This window comes from Phoca vitulina, unplaced genomic scaffold, assembly GCF_004348235.1.
Source record: "Phoca vitulina isolate PV1807 unplaced genomic scaffold, GSC_HSeal_1.0 scaffold3, whole genome shotgun sequence".
Taxonomy (NCBI): domain Eukaryota; kingdom Metazoa; phylum Chordata; class Mammalia; order Carnivora; family Phocidae; genus Phoca; species Phoca vitulina.
This window is the reverse complement of record NW_022589706.1, coordinates 14221282-14243735: the sequence shown is the minus strand read 5'-3', so window position 1 is coordinate 14243735 and position 22454 is coordinate 14221282. Positions and strand designations below refer to the sequence as shown.

General features: G+C 40.6%; 1 protein-coding gene across 7 annotated transcripts in view; it reads left to right on the top strand.

Annotated features, from left to right (window-relative positions):
• Positions 1-22454, top strand: part of PPARGC1A (PPARG coactivator 1 alpha) — a 643892-nt gene that overhangs the window by 530614 nt on the left and 90824 nt on the right. For 5 of the 7 annotated variants that reach the window (XM_032400099.1, XM_032400105.1, XM_032400101.1 and 2 more), the window contains one exon: positions 17965-18144. In XM_032400099.1, the coding sequence (XP_032255990.1) occupies positions 17965-18144 (180 nt within the window). Of the gene's footprint in view, positions 1-12355; positions 12963-14139; positions 14303-17964; positions 18145-22454 lie in introns of those variants that run through there. The other 2 variants (XM_032400102.1, XM_032400106.1) reach the window with 2 other exon arrangements.

Here is a 22454-nt window from a genome sequence, read left to right as displayed (position 1 = left end):
ACTATTTTTTTTTCAAAAAGTTGTACAATCGCTATTCCAGCTCTTTGTGCTGGGGGAGATAAAACCTTTTAAATGGTGTTCCCTAAGGAAATGTGGGGGTCCCGGCACTGCACAACTCCAGGGGGCACTGTTTATGTCACAGTGAGGACTCACGCTTGAACTATCCCGCTGACTGTATGTCCAATCCCAGAAAATACAAGGCTATCAACATTACTCAAACATTACATAAAAATAGAATTGTTACCAACAATTGCAGAAGGCTTGCTATTAGTGAAGTTGTTCATTATTTTAATAGTGCCATGCATATCAATTTGAATATCTTTACCAACTTGCAAATTGTATGGCTGTTATACAAAATAGGTGGAAAACGGAGTCTCTGAGAGTGTAAATTACATTCTTGGGCCACATCAAATCAATGTCCTATTAGGGATCAGAACCAGGGTTCTTAATCCGCAGCTTTCCCATGATGCACACCTTCAATTAAATTAATATTTGAAATGATGCTCGGTATCTTTTCTCAAATCCTAAAAATAGAGTAAATAGGATGGGCTCAGACCCCTTGGTTCATCTAATCTTTCCCCCAGTGTAGGATTTTCCTCTGAACCATTAAAAGTGTTATAATAGATGATTGATATTAATTAGTTTTCTGTAAAGTACTGCACTCCTTAACATGAACTGAACTAGAAATAAATATATTACCATGAATTAAGATTTTATTAGTTGCGAAGAAGAATTGGATGAAGGCACCTATGTGAAATCCTAAGTACAGGCGTCAAATTGAATTAATGCCAGTACTGCCTGGAGATTAATTTGAGTACTGAATAAGAAATAGTGTACCATACCATAACTGTGTTTACTGAATCATTTTTGGCATCAAAAACTAAAGCTACATTACAGATGCAACAACAGGCTTTTCTCCCTTGGAAGAGGGAGGCGGGTGCATTTTGTAATTAAAGTGGATGTTACCCTCTGAAAAATGCTTTGAGTCGCCAGGAAGAAAACTGTCTTCTTGGGAACATTGCATCCCAGTATATATCTCAGACTTTGCATACTTTCTGTTACTCTGGACTTCTCCGGCATCCTATCTGAATTTTACAATATGATCAGCTCTATTTTCTACCCTCCCCCAGTCCAGAGTACTGGGTAGAACTTACTTTATAAATTTGCATCTCATTATTATGTATATGTTTTGGAAAATTGTGGAAAGTGTTGAAAAGATGGATGGGGTTGCCTCAGGGATGTTCTAGAAGGGATTCCTGATTAGGTAGGGAGGATGGATTATGCAGCATATAACGCAGAGCAGTGCAAGCAGAATGCTATAAAGCTTCCAGTGATCACTCTTCACAGCCTGCGATGTGATGGGTGCCCCCTAGAGTTGTGCACTGCTGTGGCCCTGCTCTCCTACCTCAGATTCATTGCGAAATTCCCCGATGCTCTAATTCACTAATTTTATTTGCACGTATGGTAGCACTTACTTGAGGGAAGGTGCAAAACTTGAGACCAGGACTGTCAAATGGGAAGGTTCTGCACCGTACATATGTAATTTTGAATTTTCTAGTAGCCACTTTAAGAAAAAAAGTAAATTTAATTTTAATAATATCTTTCATTTTCCCCAATACATCCAAAGTATCGTATTAACATCTAGCCAATATAAATTATTAATGAGATATTTTCCATTTGATTTTTCATGCTAACACCTTGGAAATGCTATGCATAGTCTACATCTATAGCGCATCTTAATTTTGACTAGATGTATTTCAGGTGCTCAGTAGCCATATGTGGGTGGTGGCTACTGGATTGGGCAGCACAGTTAATTTATATGCCAACTTTTCGGCATTTCATTACACAGAAAAATGACTTGCAAGAAAAAAAAAATCCTTACATATCTAAGACAAAACGTAATATATCCTTTATGTCATTTTATCAATTTAGATAGTGATTATATGATTGATCACTCGTTTTCGGGAAGAGTATGACTAACACCATTTAGTTGATAGGCCACCGGTGGCAAAATTGACGTGCTATTGAATTATTTTGCTCCTGTGGCTTTGTTTTCCATTCTTCCCCCATAGATACCATCATTTTAAAACACGTTGTGATACTTTTGTGGTTCTCCTCACAGTTACAAGCCCCTGGTATCTTGTCAGTTTCCCTGAACCATATGGATGTCTTATTTCTTAACAGGGAGACTCTTCACAGACTCTTTGGCTCAAATAACTTTTGTGGCCAGCATGATGGGAACAAACACTGTTTTCTGCACTTGTGCTTCTGGTGTCTTTGTAGGTAGAGTCAGGTCAGGACCAGTATGAGGCTGGTTTTACTTTTCTTCAGGTAAACAGAGAAACCAGCAGATTTTGGCATCCCTACAGCTGAGGTGGTGAATCTGTGTGTATTCTCATGGAAAGTCAGCTTAATGTAAGACTTCAAAAGAAAGTGCTCTCTCTGCTTTGTTTCCAGACCTTTTTTTTTTAGATGAGGAAACCAGGCAAAAAGCAAACTTATGCATCTACTGTAATGTTGCTTGATGTTAAATTGAGTTTGAAGTATTCATATGTGACTATAAGGTGTCATTACTGAGTTATTTATTATATGTCAAGCACTGGGTTCATAGACATCTCATTTAACCCTAACACCCACCGTGAAAAATAGGTATTTATATTGCCGTTTTTATTGTTGAGAATGTGAAGTCAGATAGTTTAGGTACCTCACTTGGGATCACACAGATAGCTCCTAAGTGGCAGATCTACGCCGATTGACCCCCAAGGTCATGTTCGCAGAGAATGGGACCATGTTTTCAAACCAAGTCAGTGACACCCTTCAGTGATGCATTTTGAACCAAGGGCAAAAACTAGAGTTTTAGAGTTGGAGGTTTCCTTCGCTTGATTTATTTAAGAAATACGTTCAGAGAAGACCTAATCCTATCCCATCTTTTGGTAGAAAATATATCTAGAAAGCTGAAGGGGCTTTGTCCAAGGGTAGGCAAACACACTTAGACATCAGGTCCCTTGATTCCTGCTCCATTGTGGTTTGTCTATGTAGGTTAATGGTTCTTTTGAGAAGATAAGTTGAACATTTAGAATTTTTCTTTTTAACAGAGATGTAGCAATCTTTGGAACTTTGTATTATTATAGGAAGACTCCTTTTTCTTTCTCCTCTATACATTTTAGACTTTTTATTGAACGATGATACAAATCCTGAAAAAGTGAGTGTATCCTAGGTGTTCAGCTTTATGAATTTTCACTAACTGAACTTACCTACGTAACCAGCACTGACAGCAAGAAATAGACTGTAACGAGCTTTCTGGAGCCCCTTCCCACAGCCCATGTCCCCAGCTCCCAACCATTACCAAAGGCAACCCCTATTCAGACTTCCAGATACATAAATTAGGCATATCTGATTCTGTACTTATTTATATAGAATAAGATAAGGTATGCACTTTTTTTGGCGTGTCTGGCTCCTTTTGCTTCACAATATGTTTCTGGGGATTTATCTATATTTTGATGTATCACAGAAGTTCATTCCTTCTCATTGATGTACTTGGCTATACTTTTGAAGGATAAGAGCCCCCGCCACCTTAATATTGTAAGTGGAATGAATAAGTGTATTGAACATTGATGGTATTTCAGTTGCTTTTTTCCAGAACATCATCATCCATAGTTTCATTTGATTCGATCTAAAACACAATAACAAATAATAAATCTAAATAAACAAAAAAATAAAAAGCCAAGACATCTAAATAATAAATCTAAAACACAGCAGCTGAGCAACACCTTCGTGGTTGTGATGCAAGATACATCCCAGCCAACCACCCTGGTCCTGTGTTTTTATGCGCGCGTCAACATAGGGTAGTATCTTGGAGAAGACAAAGAGCACAGTCTGCAAATACCCACGGGAGAGCGCCAAGTTGAAGTTCCCACTAAGCAGCTTCACACGGCTGTGCAGAAGGTTAGGCGTGGCCTATTTTTAGGTGCCCTACGTGGAAGTAGATCCACTAAGATGGAGGGTGGAAAGTTAACACCTTAGGGGCTGTCAGAGATTTTTGCTTTGAAAGAGGCAGGAAAAGAATCCTTTCTGATCATCTGCTTGGGACAGAGTCCAACCTGGTCTCCTTAAAGCATAATAAAACTTTTGACCTGTTCAAAAGGGAAACTTTTGCAAACTGCCTTTTGGAGATTATTTCCCAGGCACACAAATCAGGCTTTCCTCATGTTAGTTTTCTTGCTGTTTCTTTCCTCTGGGTGTAGGGCCACGTGAAGTGAAGTATGGCATGCTGGAGAATTCTGTGCGGACATCCAGCATTGTATGCTTTATCGAGGCTTTGTCCTTCCTAAGGTTTATCATTTACCTGGTCTTACTTTGCCTACTCCCTTGTCACCAGGGTTCCCTCCACATGTCCTATTAGGGAATTTAGTGTGCCTGTGGCTACTCACTCAGCCCTAAAGGAAAATCTCCAGCTGGGAGGCATTAGATGGCTCTGAAACACCTCCTGCTAAGTTAGGTTGTATGTGCAAAGGGAATAGCTGACCAGGAGACTTTATTAACTCCCAACGAGACATCAGCTACCCTGCAATACAGCCTTGGTTCAGTACATCTGCTAATGCCATGATAACATATTTTAGGCACATGACCTTTTCTCGCTCCACACCCTGCAGTAATATCTCAGGTGATTTCCTTCAAATTAAAAAAGGGGTAAGGTCTCCTTTGACCAAATGTAATGAGGTTTTCATTTAAGCGGGGCGAATGTTCTGGTGTGAGGAGGCAGAAGGGTTACTTTAAACTCTTATTTTCCTAGATGCCAGAGACCTTATTCCTACATACAAAACCCTAAGTTCAGGATCCCTCCTCTCTTCTAAATCTTTTTTCTACTGGTAACATCTTTTCTCACCTGTTGTAAAACCAAAGAACATGCTAGTGTGTTAAGTTGCATCTAGGTGCAGGCAAAAGTAAATAGTTACTGTCACAACGGGTGTGTGGTTTTCATTTTTATTGTGTGAGTAGGGACTTGGTCTCACACATGACACGTGCTGCTTAATAGCATTCATGATAAACAAGATGGAAACTTGACGTTTCTCTGGGGCCACTGCTGGGCTTTGTAAGAAATTCAAGTCTGTAGAAGCCAGTTTTCTCGTAGTCAGTATGAGTGAAAGTAGTATATTTTGTAAGTTCTCCTGTATTCCTTTCCTGGAATGGTTAGGAAGTTAAATATCCATATTGCAAGGGAAGCGATGAAGCTGTGCTTTTTCAGCAAAGTTGAGCACCAGTGACTTTTCTTGCACGCGCTTCCTGATTCCAGTACGTTTGTGCAATGAAACATTTGGATTTGCTCCGCGTAAAGAGGTCTTCCCAAGTTGTCTTTGTCCAGGCAGATATATCATTGCCTTTGAGAGGTGGCAGGGATCCAAGATGTAGTTGCCTCTGGCCATCTTCTTTGACAGATAAGGAAACAGGCTCAGAGCCATGAAGTGAACTGCCCAAAGCTTAACTGTGGGCTAGTGACACAGCTGAATGAGGGCCCATGCTCTTCTCACCATCCTTTTCCTAACATTTTGGGCTAAATCAAGATCCACAAAGTCCCTCTACTTCTCAGATAGACTTGAGCCACATGTAATCACTTTTTTTTTTAATTTTGTTTTTTTATTTGAGTATAGCTGACACACAATGTTACATTAGTTTCAGGTGTACAACATAGTGATTCGACAAGTTTAAATATTATGCTGTGCTCATCACACGTGTAGCTACCATCTGTCACCACACAAGGCTATTACAATACCATTGAATATATTCCTTTTGCTGTGCCTTTTATTCCCGTGACTATAAATCTCATGAACTTGGCCTTGGTTCCAGCCTCATTACCCCTTTTCTCATGAAAATCGTCTAAATCGTCAAAATAATGATCACCCAAGTGTAGGAAGAGTGATTTGCAGGAAAGGCCCACGAAATTGTGAGAACACTAACTCCGAGGGGCGAACAGTGGAGATAGTGAGCTTTCCTGGGGAAAGAGCATGGGTCAACCTCCCCGGGATATTTGGAGGGTCTAGAATGAGCTTCCTGCCCGAGAACAGGGCTGCCACGTGATAGCAGGCATGCAGTGGCTACCCATTTAGGATAGACCGTGTCCCAGAAATTCACTTGCAAGTCACTGGTTTGCACCTTGGATGGCATTTTCCTCACCCCGTCCGTTTAGGTTGTCTCAGGAAGAAGTCACATCTACAGCAACTCTTCCCTCCCCTTCTAGGACTGCCCCTTCCCGTTCCCCAGGTGTGAAACTCTCTTCCTGAGAAACCTGCTTCCTAGTGGAGTCACGCCATTCTGAAAACATTTACTATTCTTTTTCTTGGTATGGGCTTCTGACCTCTGTTAAATGCCAGCAAGGAGGAAAAAATAGGTCTAACAGGTAGATGCTTTTGTATACGGAACTGAAATCCCCTTTACCCTACCAAGGATAATTACGTTTTTGAACTGGAAGTTTATTTAACTTAATTGATGAAATTTCAGGTTCAGAAACAAAGTGAAGATGCTAAGGGCATTTGGGGTGCCCTGTGAGGCAAGCTAATAAGAGTTGAGAGCTCTCCTCACCCTATAGTTCAAGGCTCAGAGGCTTTTTCCGAGTGCCAAGGGGTAACTTCTCCCCATTGCTCATGAGGCTTGCCTCCTGAGTGGAGTGTCGGTTACACTTGGTGCAATAGACAGAAATGGCTTCCTTTTAAACATGTGATGAATATTTGAGACTTGTATTGGATGTCAGGGACTATTTCTATTTGCTACATTCCCTGTATGTTAAGAAGGCATAGCTCTAAGCCTGAATCTTTCTTTGAAAAAGGAAGAGTTTCATTTTAATTTTGAATATAGAAGTTATATATGCTTATCACAGAAAATTTAAAAATTACAGAAAGACATATATAATATGATTATAATTATATTATAATTATACATTATAATATCATCAGCCACTGTTAGCACCTTCTTACATGTTCTGGTCCTCCTTCCTCTTTTCTTTCTGAGTGTATATATTGATATGTAAGTTGTTGTGATTATAGTTTTTTCAAACATAATTTTAAACCTTAATGTATTTTGAATATTTTCTCATTTGCCATTAAATGTATTTTGCAATAGTTTTTTATGTTAGCGTTGAATATACATATATATAATGAATATATATAAAAATACATGAATGTATATATAGTGCTGTATAATTTGTTTAACTAGACGACCACTGTTGGACATTTACCCTGCTTTCAAGTTCTCAGTGATATAAATAATGTAGCATTGGCTCTCCTCATGCCAAAAATCTTTGCACACATCTCCCCTGGTGTGTCCTTAAGATGGATTTCTAGAAGTAGAATTTCTGGTTTCTGGGGATGCCCATTTTTAACATTTTTTGATACATATTGCCTACTTGTCCTCTAGAAAAATTTGTACCCATTTATAATCCTACCAGTAGTATTTGACATCTACTTTGATTGAGCTGCTAAATGTGGAGGTCAGTCTTAGAAATGTTCTTCTTAGTTAAGAAAGTTTTCTCAATAATCCTGTGTGCAGTGGGGCAAGCAAATATAAAGTAAGATTTTATGTAAGTCGTTACAAAATTTAGCTTAGGCCTTAAGCTAATTGCTTTTTTTAAGATGGGAATTTATTTCCTTTCAACATCCCCACATTTTTAGGATATATATTAGCTCTGCTAGAATTAAACTCAAATATTAAAGTACTGGAAAGATCTACAACAGAAACAAAAGCAAAATCACCAAACCTTTCCTAGGCTTGTCTGATGGGATTAAAAAAAGAAAAAGAAGAAAGAAAGAAAAAGCAAAACAGAAAACAAAAACAAAAACCACACTTCACTTATTTAATTCTTCCGTCTTGATACTAGTTGAGAAATACAATTTACTTCCCTAAATTCAAGAAAAGTTAAGCTCATTAGGACCCAAGCTCTAGAAAAAAGTACCAAGGGGAACTGTTTGACTAACAAATATTTTTTTTCAATTTAATAATTTGCATACCGCAGTTTTCCCCCGGCCCTCACTAAGTTCCTTAGGGGATAAAATAATCTTACCGAGTGAACTCTTGTGTTAGTGAGGTTCAGTAGCACTTTAAATTTTTAAATAGTATCAAATTTAATAAAATATGATATGCTTTATTTTCAGTTTCAGTAAAAAAAATTGCTAAATAATCCTATTATTTCTTGTTTATATAATCAATAACTCACTGTTATAGATGAATTAACCTGAAATAATTAAGGTAAATGAAAATGTCTGTAGAGGCACAAATACAGCAGAATTAAATAGACAAAAGCAGATTTTCACCATCCTTTTATACTCTCTTATCGGTGGACCTAATAAGCATACTTTTTGCTTTAGTTTAGATTAGTCCAATTGACGGCAGCTCACATTTTTCACATTATTTTTTTGTTCTGATGTGAAAAATGGCGAGAGCAGATTTTGAGGTCTGTCTTAAAATATAGGCTGACTCATTAGCATAGAGCTGTTGTGCAGAAGGTTTTATTGGGGTTAAAAGATGTGTTGCTGAGGTTGTCTATCACCTTCAGTTTATTTGAAAAAAATATATATATAAATGAACGCAAGGAGGCATTAAAACTGTCCACTGACTTTCTTCTATTTGTTTCCCCAAAGGTGCTTTGTTCACGTTATCGTGGCAGTTTTGTGCAAAATCAGACTTGATTTGAGAGGGTTTATAGGCTAAAGGCCTCTGGTCTACCCTGCCCTGCCACCAACTTTTGTCCCCCGAATGGCCTCAGTTTCAGACATGTCCCAGAGGCTCAGAGCATGTGCTCAGAAACTGACATGGGATATCAGAATCAATTAGCCCCTCTAGGAATTAAAAGCAAGCAACTGAATGCCTGTTAGCAATGATTAACTTTAAAAATATTAGCAATTCTGGGCAGATCCCTTTCCTTTCTGGAAGAGTGCTCTAGGCAGGCAGCATTCCCAGGAATGTTGGTTTCCAGCTATGTAGACACTCTTGGATATAAAGTTCTGCAGGGGTCTTTGCTGTGCTTTTGATTTGGGAATGAATATTATTCTTATGTATGAAACTTAGTTCTTCCTAGAAGGGTTTTCAGAGATCTATACGTCCTTTTCAGCTGCTACCTAAACCCTTGGCTTTTTTTTTTTTTTAAATACTTTCTCAGTTATAAAATGAGTACACAGATAATCTTTATTGAGTTGTTTGAGGACCAAAATTGATTGAAATTTGCTATATAAAATGCTGATCTTAATGTCAAGCTCACGTAAGCTCTGCTATATATGTTTTCTTCTCCATTTTTCTTTCTTTATAAGTTTCAGCCTTAAATTTGTCCTTACATCTCTATTTAAGTTTATAAAAACAAATGGGCAGAGCTATTCATACTAGTAACTCTTTACTTCTGGATTCTCACCTGTATGCAATAATGACATCAAAACAAACTGTCTTTGCTGTTGTCTGCTTTGGGGTTTGAGTTTGATTTTATTTTTTTTTTAAGCGGCAATTACCTGAAATAGAGAGAGTGGGAAAAGCCTGTAGTTTGAGACAGCAGTGGGAAAATGTTGCGTACTTTGTCAAATATTTTTGTTATAGCGTGGAATTATCCTCTCGAAGGTGTATTTTCTCTCTTGTTATCAACTGAGGCTAGATCTCTTGCCTTCACTAATGTTGGAGTCTTGCGAAATGTTAACAGAACTAGTGGGGGGAGAAATTCCATTGGGGATGGAATCTAGGCTCTGTGAAGATATGGAACATTATGGGCACTCAACAGATGTTAATAAATACCTCTTTCTATTGTTGGGACAAAGTGGGGTTGATTTGGGTGTGAATTGTAATGGTTAGTGAAAGGACCTTGTACTTAAAAAGGGTGTGTTTTAAGGAGAAGAGGAATCTGGATATTGAGCAAAGTAGCATTGTTTTTTCATATCAAGTTATTCTGTTTTTAAGGACTGTCATCCCCCTAAAATTGTCAGCTCCCTTGTGTCCATGTCATATGCCTTCTTGGCAGGCCTTGCAATACGTTGCTGTGGACACAGTAAGATTTCAATAGGTCCTTGTTGATTGAAACCAAGCATTTGGATATCTTAGAGACAGAGTTGACGAAAAGGTATGAGGAGGGCTGCAGGGAGAGAGGAAGAGAAAAAAGTCAAGGCAGAGAGAGAGAATTAAATATAGAAACCGCCTGGGAAGCCAGAAAAGAGCAAGGTTGGTGAGCAACTAACAATTTATGTTCTCCTGAGAAAAGAAAAAAAACTGGACAGGAGAGAATTTTTAATCTGAAGAGCTAATTAACCAAATTATAAGACCTCAAAAATATCACTCTCGTTAGAGTTGTAATTTTGAGACTTAACAACAAAAAAAAATGGTGGAAGTTACTCTAATTCGTCCCAAGAATCTTTTTAAACTTTGAATTGTACAGTAATAGAGATTTGAGGGGGAAATGCAGTATGCTGTAGTTTATAAATCATTTCAGTGTTTTGACTCCTAACTAACCCTCTTTGTGATGGTGAAGGGAAAAAAAAATGTTTATAAAACCACCTGTGGTTTCAGTGAATGTGCTGGTTTGATTAAGAAAAAGTGGAATTAGGTGGCAAAAAAGACGAATAAGAAAACTCCAACAACATAACGTGAGCAGGTTAAAATAGCAAAAACAATACAAAATGTTCCAACGTAAAGAACGTCTCCAAAATGTGTGAACATGATTTAAAAAATATGTATATATTTATCAATATCCTATATATAAAAATATATATTTTATAAATATATAAATTATATTATAAATATATACCTAATGGATACCTCGCATTCGATGAACACAATTAAAGGTATCAGAGAAAACTCACCACAGGGATCACCTGATAATTATTAATAAACATCAACTCTTCTTGGTCAAGTGACCAGTATTATTTCACAGTTGACTGTGTTGCGGGTTGAGCCAAGGACCTTTGCCCTGAATTTTAATAATTTACTGTAGTTTTACATTAAATCGGAATATAATTGGGAAGAAAATTAGTGTTTCTTTGTGGGGAGTGCAGAGTAATGCCACTAATTGCATGTATAAAAGCCTTCCCGAGGTTGTATTTTCCTGTTCTTTCTTGATTTAGAAAATTAAAACTACAGTAATTTTCCACTATTTGTAAGAGGGAAAAATGTGCCAGTGAAATGTATTCAGCTAACTTAAAATGTCAAAGCTCTGGGCCATCTTTTTACGTCCAGTAATGACAAACTGTCAATTTCATCACATGATTCAGGAATTTGCTGGCAACTTGTTGCAGATATCAGAGTCAAAAAATACCTTGTAACACATGTGGTCTGAAAGAAGAAACTGATTTTTGTTTGTTTGATTTTCCTTCCTTTCACTTTAATATTCGAGCAACTCCACATCTAAAATGTGTTAGAGAGCAAATCACCATTTCTTTCTTCTTTAGAAAGAGATGGACAAGAGAGAACACATTAAATTAACCTTAGTAGAACAGGAGATTAAATTAATAGTGCTTTAAAATTATTTTTAGATACCTGGGGGATTTTTTTCAGAGAAGTTATTATCAAGGAAAAGAATTGAGCTGATTTTAAAAGTGTATTGGGTTTAAAATTCTATTAAAAACATATGTAATCACAAATATAGATACCATGGGTGCTTCTCCCTGGAACTTGGAAGGGTTAAATCAGACCACTGTGGTGTTATGGGAAGTGCTTTTCGGTGATATCTAGTACCTTGAGTTTGTTATGTATTCAATATGTATGTTATCATAAAACAGTGCACCTGCATTAGCCTTCATTGTCTCAGGGTAGAAGCTGAGAAATAAGAAAAAAAATTAAAAAGCTCCAAAAATGAACATTTCTGCTAATAGCGTGTCAGTATTTTTCCCTTACTCCACGGACATTCTTGGTCTCAAATGCAAACTGCACAACCCAGGCACTAGGGTTGGAATCCAGTGTTTATTCAAAAAGGCACCCGAAGGTAGCTGGAGTGAAACGCTACATGTATGAAAAAAGGCAGCCGGGCAACTCAGCTGATCTGGACACAGCAGCAGCAACTGTATTTACCAACACTTGTTTTCTGGGAGCCTATGAGAGAAATGGAAGTAATTAGAGAGAACCTGAAAGGGTGGTATTTTGTTCCTTGTTTTCCTTATAAGGAGCAAAGCACATTGCAGTAACACTTCGGGAGCTGGTATTCCCTCCTGCCACGGGGATAGCCGATTCCTTGGTGGAGGAGTTTGTTTATACCTTAACAAATACAGACTGTTTTGTTGATTAAACAGCAAAAAAAAAAAAAAAAAAAAATTCGCTTGCCCCATTCTCTGCTTTCAAACACTTCCCCCCAATTAGAAAATGTCTCATAAAAATGCATCATGTGATAAGCTCTTGCTTTAGTCCCAAACCGAGCTAGAGTCCACTGGAGGTCTTAGAATCGGAATCCTTAGGGAGTGCACGTTTTAGCGAAGAGTATAGTTACTCTGTCCTGAAACAGGCAGCTTTGCCACTTGCTTGTTTTGGAAGGAAAATAAATTAAAAAAAGATTGCAGGGGATTTTAGTTATTATATGGCCAGGGCTCCGTTTTGAGTCTGTGGCATTCAAAGCTGGCTTTAATCACAGCATGATGCTTGAAGCCTCCAAAAAGTCCAAGTGTTTCCTTTCTTTCTTTCTTCTTTCCGTTTTTTTTTTTTTTTTTTTAAGCGTTACTTCACTGAGGCAGAGGGCTGCCTTTGAGTGACGTCACGAGTTTGAGCAGCAAGCTGCACAGGAGAAGGGAGGCTGGGTGAGTGACAGCCCAGCCTACTTTTTAATAGCTTTGTCATGTGACTGGGGACTGTAGTAAGACAGGTGCCTTCAGTTCACTCTCAGTAAGGGGCTGGTTGCCTGCATGAGTGTGTGCTCTGTGTCACTGTGGATTGGAGTTGAAAAAGCTTGACTGGCGTCATTCAGGAGCTGGATGGCGTGGGACATGTGCAACCAGGACTCTGTATGGAGTGACATCGAGGTGAGCTGGGGCTGGGCTGGGCATTGCAGGAAGGACTGGAGAGCTTCCCTCCCTTCCGATGCACTGATTCCTGTAAGGGGGGAAGGGCTTGGACAAGGAGAGGAGGCAGAAAAGTAGCCCGGGCAGGAGCTTTTGGAAGGGAATCTCAATCTTATCTTAACTCCAATAAGTTTGCTATTTTAAGGTGGCTCTGAGATCCCTTGAGCAAATCAAAGCCTAGCTGCTGTCACCCATATCTGTTGCAGTTGGAAACTCTTTCCATGTGCCTTTGGCTCTGTTTCTACTCATATGCAATATTTATGCTCTAAGATATTGATATGAATCAGAAGCTGAAGTCTTTCCAGTGGTGTTTAGTGGCCCGGTTGGAAAAATGCCATTTCTATTTATAATAAGATGAAGATAAAAATATTAAAATGGATGTGCTCAAATATAGTCAGTTTTGACTCTAGTCCGGATTTTTTTTTTTCCCCCTCTCTCTCTGTTCATCAGACAGAGAACTCACAAAATCCTAAATAATCCTGCTGGGCTATTTTAGATTGCTTTCGCCACAGCACACAAAACAACGAAGCTGATTCCCTTAAAACACCTATATGTGGTGGAAAGATTTGGTCAGCAAATAAAAAATACATCTCTGCCTTACGATGCGAGGTTTTCCATTAGTGTCGGTGGCAGGGAAGCCAATGGTTAAATCTCTCTGTACCACGGAGAGCTGCCTGAAGCCGGAGAGAGGAGTTTATGCAGGGCTGTGTGTGGGGCTGCTCACTGCTTGTGTAAAAATAGACGGCAATACATCAATTCCACAGTCTCTGCTGGCCACAATTCATACAGGGGGAGAAAAGCAAGCCGTTTCCTCATAATCTCTGGAGCCTCCAGTGACTAACGGGGGGACGGAGGACCGCGGCGTGTTTGCATTCAGCACAATGGAATGTTCTCGGAAAGTTTGGGCAACTTGGGGAAAGAAGCTAAACTTTCTGTGGACCGTGATGAGCTGGAGCCCAGTTGCATTGCACGGGGGATCGGAGCTGCTAACAATGAGTCTGGCAGAGAGAGGGCTGCCAGTGCTTCCTCTGGGTAGCTGGGGGCACGTAGGGTGAGGGGGAGGATCGAGTGCCACACGTGATTTGGTTAAATAAGATGTCCATGTGGTGCAGCGATACACATCTAAAGTGCAAATAATTTGGCCGGGGCTGCCTGCGAACGCATTTCTCCTCTCTAGCGAGCCATGCCCTGCGTTCTTAACTCTTTACCGGATTTGTACAAGTGGGCTCGGCTTGCCCTCTCCTGCCCTGGCAGATGGTCCTTGCGGATCCTGCTTGTCCTTATCTTGTCGTGGTTTCTTGGTAAGGTGGGAGAGATCTGGGTGATTCGTATGTCCTGTCGCTCTTCTGAGTCAGGGTTATAAGTGGCTTCAAAGTCCTCATTGTCTTGGAGTAGCCGGAGTGTCCTGTGGCTGGTTGTCTGGCTGCCAGTGTGGGGGCTCAGCTGCTATAGTTTCATTTTTCCATCTTGTCTTATTCCTGATGCTGTTGGGAGTTGATATGGAAATGTGGAGGATTTGTTTTAATCACTGGGATTCCTGCAGTCATTTTCAAGGAAGCGTCAGAACTAATTTAGAACAGGGGCCCTTTTATGTTTTTCCGAAGGAGGTGAGTTCCCGGGCTAAGTGTCCAGCGGTGGATTGAGTTGTCGGGCGGCTGAGACTGGCCAGTCGCCTCTCTGTTGCACGGTAGACAGCAAGCTGCTAGAAGCCTTGCCTTCGTGGCGGCCGCTCTGGGAATCACCTCGGCCAGTCTAACCTATTACGAGCAGCAGGTAGCAGAAGCAGCTTTCATTTTTTGAATCATTAATGTTTGCTGTCATCCTAAAACGTATTATGCCCTTTTGCACATAATGACAGGACGGCGCAGTGGTTAATAAGGGCCTCTATCACTATAGCTACTCGGAGTCCCCAGTGTTTCACAGTTTAATGAAGGTGATGTACAATAAGGTTACCAAGATTGATAGAGACAATTCACATGACATGCACTCCACGAAGACTGTCATTCTTTACCGCCCCCCGCCCTACTCCCTTGTCCCTGTCCTCACTAATTTTTTTCCTAAGAAGTAAGAATTCTTTTTTCATTAATATAATTAATGTGGCCAAGTCCACTCTTTCTTCTCTCTCTCTTTAAAATTTACCATCAATGGCACAAAAACCTCCAAAAGGTTAATGGAGAATTATACTTAATTATGATGATTCATTATCATCAGTGCAGTTAAGCTAATTTATTGTCTGCTCCTTAACTAAGAGAAAAGTCTGTTGGGGTGAAAAAACGTACAATAATTAGCCTTTTGTGTTTAGTGACTGCTTTATCCTCTTAAATCTTATTATAAAATTAAGGCTACGGTTGGGAAATAGCTGTCATAGTTGCAAAGAAGCAGTAGAATGTGTCTCTGTAATTGCAATAAAGCACACCTGTTACAGATGTATAGGGAAGCAGTAAATACCAGCATGTCAGATGAGGACAGTTACAGGGCTTGGACTGTTAAGTCTGGCATCATCCAAAGGCCAAATATAAATTAATAACAGGAACACCTGCTACCACTAATGTGTTTTAGATTATCAGGATAATGCCACATTCAGAAACCCTGATTTTATTAGCATGTCAACATTGGCAAGAGCACATGCACATTTTCAACCATAACATAAGAGCAAAAACGAGAGACAAAGAGAGGAAAGGAAAGAAGTGTGTGAATTACAGCCCAGCAAAATGCCAGAAATTGATCTGGTCTTTTTAATGATTTTCAAAAGCTACTTACAAAATGCATGTTCCCGAAAGGGTGAAGGGTTTTGAACGGGCCATGCCTAGAGAAGGCAGTGAGGGAGAGAGACAGCAAGAAGTTGCTCACCAATCCGCAGGGCATTCCAGCATTCCAAAGCATGGTTCCTAAGTTGTGCTCTCCACAACAGGAACTTCAGCCAGTTGGAGAGCTCCTGTGTTTCCTACCCTCGTTTGATTTTTTTTTTTTCTTTTTTTTGCTGTTTTTGTTGTTTATGCTTTTCTGGTTAAGGACTAGCCCTCAATGCAGTCCTAGTGGGTTTTGCACCGTTGAAAAAAGTTATCCCCTGGTCTCTGGATTGATCGTGCTGTGGAAGAGTTAACACTGTGTGTTTGTCCTCGGAGGATAAGCAATGTGGGCATGTATGGAGGCTGAGAAGTGTTACACCCATAACAGAACTCGAACATTGTACCAGAACAAAATCTTCTCCCCAGCCCGGCCCCCGCTTCCTTATAAGCCTAGTCAAGTATACCGATCTGCAACTTGGGGTTACCTCGGGTAATAAAAACGGAATGACCAATAAAATGATAAGGAAAGAGTTTAGGTGGAGGGGCTTGCCCTTTCTTTTTGCATTACCTCTGTGCCCTCAGTTTGGGATCTCACTGGGGCCCGGTGGTCTTAGGGAAGAATCGCGGTCATCTTCAGGCGGCTCCTAGCCTCCCTGTACCAACTGCTGGCTGCATTACCTGTACCTACTTCTCAGCATGGTGCTTATGATCATGCTGCTGCATATGACCCGTGTAATGTAGCCTGCCAGGGATGACAGGGGTGCTCGGGAAAAAAATCTGCATAAAACTTATTTTATTCAAAACCTAAATGTCAAGCGGGATCTTCAGCTTCATGCCCAACTGCTGCCTGGTTGTGAGCAACTCCACAGCATCTCTCCTGACCTTGGAAGGTAGGGCCGTGAGGGTGCCACCTCAGAGTGTGTGCCTGCTGATTTAGACACCTTGGCTTGCAGGTTGCTAAAGTCCTGGGGCTCTGGCATCCTCAGGTCCCTGCAGTAGGAAACTTCAGCAGGGTTCTTCACAGTATGCAGTGAGGAAATCAGCAGTCAGATGGCCAATTTGGGGTTAGAAGACCACTTCTTCAATCAAGTGGTCCACTTTTTTTCAAAAAGCCACATTGTGGGACAACCGAAAGGCCACCCTACTCCACGCAAGGAAGTGCAAGACTATTCCAGTCTGAAATAGCCTTGCTTACAAACAGCCCGGCCATAGTATGGGCTATGTTAAACCTCTCCATAGACTGAAATCATGTAAAAACTCCAAAGAAGAAGAGTTCTTTTGAATTCACTTCAGCATAGTTTAGGAATACATAAATGATGAAAAAAAATATAATTGTGGTGTGCTATAGTGGTTTTTCCTTTGTAGATGTCAGGCAATCCCAATATTGCGTGCACACACACACACCCCCCAACACACATGACTTGCAACTTAAACATAGCGGAAGATGTCAAGATCATATAGAAAAACTTATGACTTTTGTCTCTATCTCAAGGAACTTGTTTTTTGACCTGTTCAAGATGATGTGCTAAAGCTCGTGAAAAGTCAAATTGAGAGTAAAAGATTAAAATAACAATTCAAGAGAACCATAGACAAGTAAAAAGGCTTGCATCATTTGTTGCTAACGGAATTATGTGGATTGCAAAGGTTAAAAGGGGTGTAAATGGGTTAAGTTTTCCTGGTAGAGTTCTTATGCTTTTATTTTTCATTGAGTGATTGTTTATTTTGTTTCTATTATGTGGGATGGCAAATCCAAGGTAAAATCAAGTTTGTATCCTTCCCTCAAGAGATTATACTCAGGGTAGAGTAAAATTTTGCATATGTTTAACCAGAAAACAAGTTGAAACTCAAACTCAAGCACTAACCATCAAAAAGGTACAAATTCAGTTGATTGCTAACTGGAAGAATCAGAGAGGGCTTCATGGAAACATGGCACTTACCATGAATTTGGAGGCAGAATTTTGGATGGAATAGATCAGGCACAGTATCCTTTAAGAGCAAAGTAAGTAAAGGAATTTAGGATTTTTTTTTTTTTTTTTTTTCTGGTGACTAAAACCCTGGAAACCAGCTTTGGTGGTGTGGTTGAATTAACCAGGCTTAATTCCTATCACATGCTATTGCAGTTTAATAAATTCCTGCAGTTAATGAAAGCTTTTTTTTCCCCCTGCCTCCTGCAGTGTGCCGCTCTGGTTGGTGAAGACCAGCCTCTTTGCCCAGATCTTCCTGAACTTGACCTTTCTGAACTAGACGTGAACGACTTGGATACAGACAGCTTTCTGGGTGGACTCAAGTGGTGCAGTGACCAATCAGAAATAATATCCAATCAGTACAACAATGAGCCTTCAAACATATTTGAGGTAAGGGCATCCCTTGGTCAAAATTAATTTCTCATCGAACTTGGCTTGGGCCACAATATGATTATTGGCCTGAGAGCATAATGCATTCTTACTTTGCTGTCATCAAAAGGCTTTTTATCACAGGTAGGCACTTCCGATTTTGTGGAAAAACAATGTTTGCAAAATAAATGGATTTTGTTGTTGTTGTTTTGAGAATTAAGGGGCTAAGGGCCCCCAACAGAGTGCATTAAACTGTGTTGAAATACTAAGGGAGTTGTGAAAGAATTAGTGACAAAGAAGAACAAAAGTCTAAACCTGTTTATTCCTGTCTATTTCCCACAGAAAAGGGCCTAATGTAAATTAATGTGAAATGTAAAAGAATGCGTTTTTTTTTTAAGTCCAAGAGATTAGACGTCTGCCTTTATTTGCCTCACAAAGTAAGTGAGCAGTTATTCTTATTGTTATTTTGTGATCATACCTCTGATTTCTGTCTGTCATAGAAACTTCTAAACCCAGGTACTCCAATATTTACTTATAAATTAGTAAAAATTCGCTTACCTTTCAATAGTGAAAATTACCTCCCAGGCTCCAGACTCTTATTATAAGCCTACCCTATAATAAGGAATGTTAATCTACTCCTATTAAAGTGTTACTTTGAAAAAAAGTTCTTTCTCACAAGATCAGCACTCGTTTACTTGAAAATAAACGGTTTCTTGTAGGGACAGACATCAAGTGCTCTGGCAAACAAATTGAAAAAAGATCGTCAAATCAACTACTTTTCAATATCACAGCCATGCACACCTCCGTCATCATCTGGCTTCTTCTCCCTAATATGTGCCAGGCTCCATGAAAAGCACTTGAAGTGTATTTTTTAATCCCACCAGCAGAGACATTTCTTAAACCTCAGTGTATTTGGTTGAAATCCTGAGCCATTAAGAAAGCCAATTTTACAATATTTATTGAGTTTTTCCAGCCCCCAGCACATAAAAGGCACTGAATAAATGTTTATTGAGTCATTAAGAAAACCAATTTTACAATATTTACCGCGGTTTTTCAGCACCCAGCACACAGAAGGTGTTGAATAAATGTGTGTTGACTAATGAGTGAATAGTGACTCTAGTAGGTATTAATAACAGTAATAACGAATGATAACAACAGTGGCCCCCATTTGGAGACCCCCATGCTCTATATGTGTCTTCTCACAGTTCCCTCAGAACAGCCTATTTTTTTAGGTACCCTGAGTGTCATTCCCACTTTGCCTATGCAGACATGGAGTCTCAGAGAGGTTAAGTGATTTTCTCCAGGGCACACAGTTGACAAATGAAGACCAGAGAATTGAATCCCAAATTGATCTGACTTCCCAGTCTATATCACTGATTAAAAAAACAGAGTAACAGTGAGGTTGGGTGACCACCATCTTTTACAAAGACGTACCAAGCCACTGCTTTGCTGAATATATTTAAAAATAGAATGGACTCGTGCCTTTCGGTGTTGGTTGACATGGAAGCAGGGATCTCTGGGGGCGGTGCGGGGAGCCAGGGTGGCTGTAGGTTCTGGCCACAGCTAAGATTTTCTAAGATGTCTGAACAGAGTCTTAAAAGAGCGCTCAAGGCGGGGGAGTCAGGGCTGCGGAGAAGGACCCCTGAAGGGCTGTGGTTTAGTTACACTTCCCAGGCTTCTCAGCCGGGTCTTAGAAAGTTCATGTGAGGACTTGGCTAGTTAGAACTGGTAAATTGAACATTCCTCATTCAGTACGCTTGTCAGGCGACAGGCCCGTTTAAGTCATGCTGCATTAAATAAACAGTACTTTAAAAAATGTCATCTCTGTAGACCTCTTATCTAAAAATCGGCTATTCCATGTTGGGTGATTGCCATGCATTTTGCAGATGACGGGTAGGGAATTACTAATTGGTCGGTGGGGGGGGAGGGAGGGTTGGTCAGTGCCTCACTGGTGGGCTAGTTTCAAAAACTCCCTTCTTCATGACCTTGTGTCCCCATGTTTCGGTGTTGTGGCCTCTGCATGGGGTACTTCTCATTTACACCTCTAGGAGACTTGGTTCACCAGCTAGTTATATATAGATGCTTTAATCTGTACGAAGACACCCCTTTTGCTTCCCCGTATCACTTTCTACCACTGATAGAATTGTTTTCAGTGCTCTAAAACATAAGGTTCATTTAATTTAATTTCTCATTAGCTCATTTTAAACCAGTGACTCTCAACACGGAGCAGTTTAGCCCCTCAGGGGACGTGTAGCAGTGTCTGGAGATGGGTTTGATGTTTAGGACTGAAGGCAAGAGGCTGCTCCTGGCATTTCGTGGGTGGAGACCCAGGGTTGTTGCTAACTAACCCACAGGGCCCAGGACAGCTTCCCACAACAAAGAACTATTCGGCTCTAAGATGACAGTAGTGCTGAGGTTGAGAACCCCTAAAAAAAAAAAAAAAAGTCACTGAAATTCCCTTTCATGAAACACCGAAGATGGACTGGTCAGCATTGAGAGAGAAGATAGAGTATTGTTAAGAGACAGGATATGAAGAATCAGAAGCCACAGAGAATTATGGGGATGCCCAGGGCCTGGGACTGAGATGTCAGGAACTCCCTTAGTGACAGTGAAAGTGACCGTTGAGATAACCTGTAAGGGTTTTCTCTGATGTCACAAACCTTGTTCTTCTCTGTCTGTGCAGAGGGTAAGGCCGTATGTGGTAGTCCTGTGACACGGCCGCAGCTTCCCGGGCATTTGCACATAGCCAAGATGCCTCTATTCTTTGCCCTCTAGCGTTAAACTCAGACATCTCTTCTATAACGGGAGGAAAAAAAAAAAAGTGTGCGTGGAGCATACACTTTGAAAATTGTCTCTCCCTGGGAGAGAGGTCCACGGGCAGCTCAGTAACCCTTGATGGGCCACAGCTTTGCCGGTCTTCCTCCAAAGCTGCCTTCCCCCCCACCCCACCCCACCCCCCACCCCCAAAGCCCTTCCCAGAGCCTGTGCCTTTAAGCCTCTCCCCGTGGACTTTACCCGTGCTCACTTTCTTCCAGTTCTCAAAGCCCTGCCTCATCACATTTGTGAAGGCCTTGTACTTGAGCAAGCCAAACAGTCACGGTTTCCGCCACCTCTGATCTGCCAATAACAAGCATGATCTACCTCCGATTCCCAGAATGAAATGAGGCCCCAAGCAGTTCAACACTTTCCCTGACTCCAGTAGCACATCGATGACACCCCTGGAAACTGGCCCCAGGATTTCTGAATTCCAATCAAAGCAGAGAGAAAGGGGTATTTAGAGATACAGATAGGATATAGATAGTCTACGGAGAGTAGAGCCAAATTTTAAAACCTTGGGAGTAAATAGAAATTTCTGCCTTGGGCCTCTTTCGTAAATTTGAATCTAAGTTTAATTTTTATTCGACTTTATTTTTTTTAAGATTTATTTATTTATTTTAGAGACAGCGAAAGAGCACACGAGCAGGGGGAGGGGAAGGGGGAGGGGCAGAGGGAGACGGAGAGAATCCCAAGCAGACTCCCTGCTGAACGCGGAGCCTGACTCGGGAATCCATCTCACCATCCCGAGATCATGACCTGAGCCGAAATCAAGAGCCGGCCGCTTCACTGTCTGAGCCACCCAGGTGCCCCTGTTTTTATTTGACTTTAAGAGAAAAGAAGAACGTAATTGAATGTCGCACTTTGGGAAAGAGTGAATTCCTCAGTGGGAGTGAGGTGTGCCAATACGCAATTGTCCACGTTGGTTGAGAAACTGGACACACAAACAACAATCTCTGTTTGCTCAACCTGTGTTGGATGTGTAAATGCAGGTGACCAGGTTTTATTCAGAAACCACTTAGAAAAACAGGACACAGGCTTTTATAGGTGCAGCCTCCAGTGAATCTGATCCATGTGTCAGGAAAACAGGATACTGTCTCTGAGCTGGTTGGTAGCAAAATTTATGTTTCAGAATATTGCAACATAACTTCCTTCCCTCTCTTGCCTTTGTGCATTGTTTGAAGAAGGAGAATAAAGGAGTGCTTTTACAGCATGGAAGTATGTAAGGATGGGTGGCCCGGGATTAGTTTAAATAGCACACTGGCCCTTCTGGTCACTGTGGGCCACCTTGTCCCTGCTTCATTTAAACATCTGCTTTCGATGCCTCCTTGACACACCTGAATGAGCATCTTCCATTCATTTGTCTGTTACTTCTGAATGCAGCCACTGGGGTTCTTTAGAACACGGCGAGTGAGAATATAGTTGTCTCTAGGTCATGATTCATAGTATGTTCTGAAGTCTACCTTTGCTAATGGGGAGAGAAGGGCCCACAGCTGCAGCCAACATTCATGTCAGGT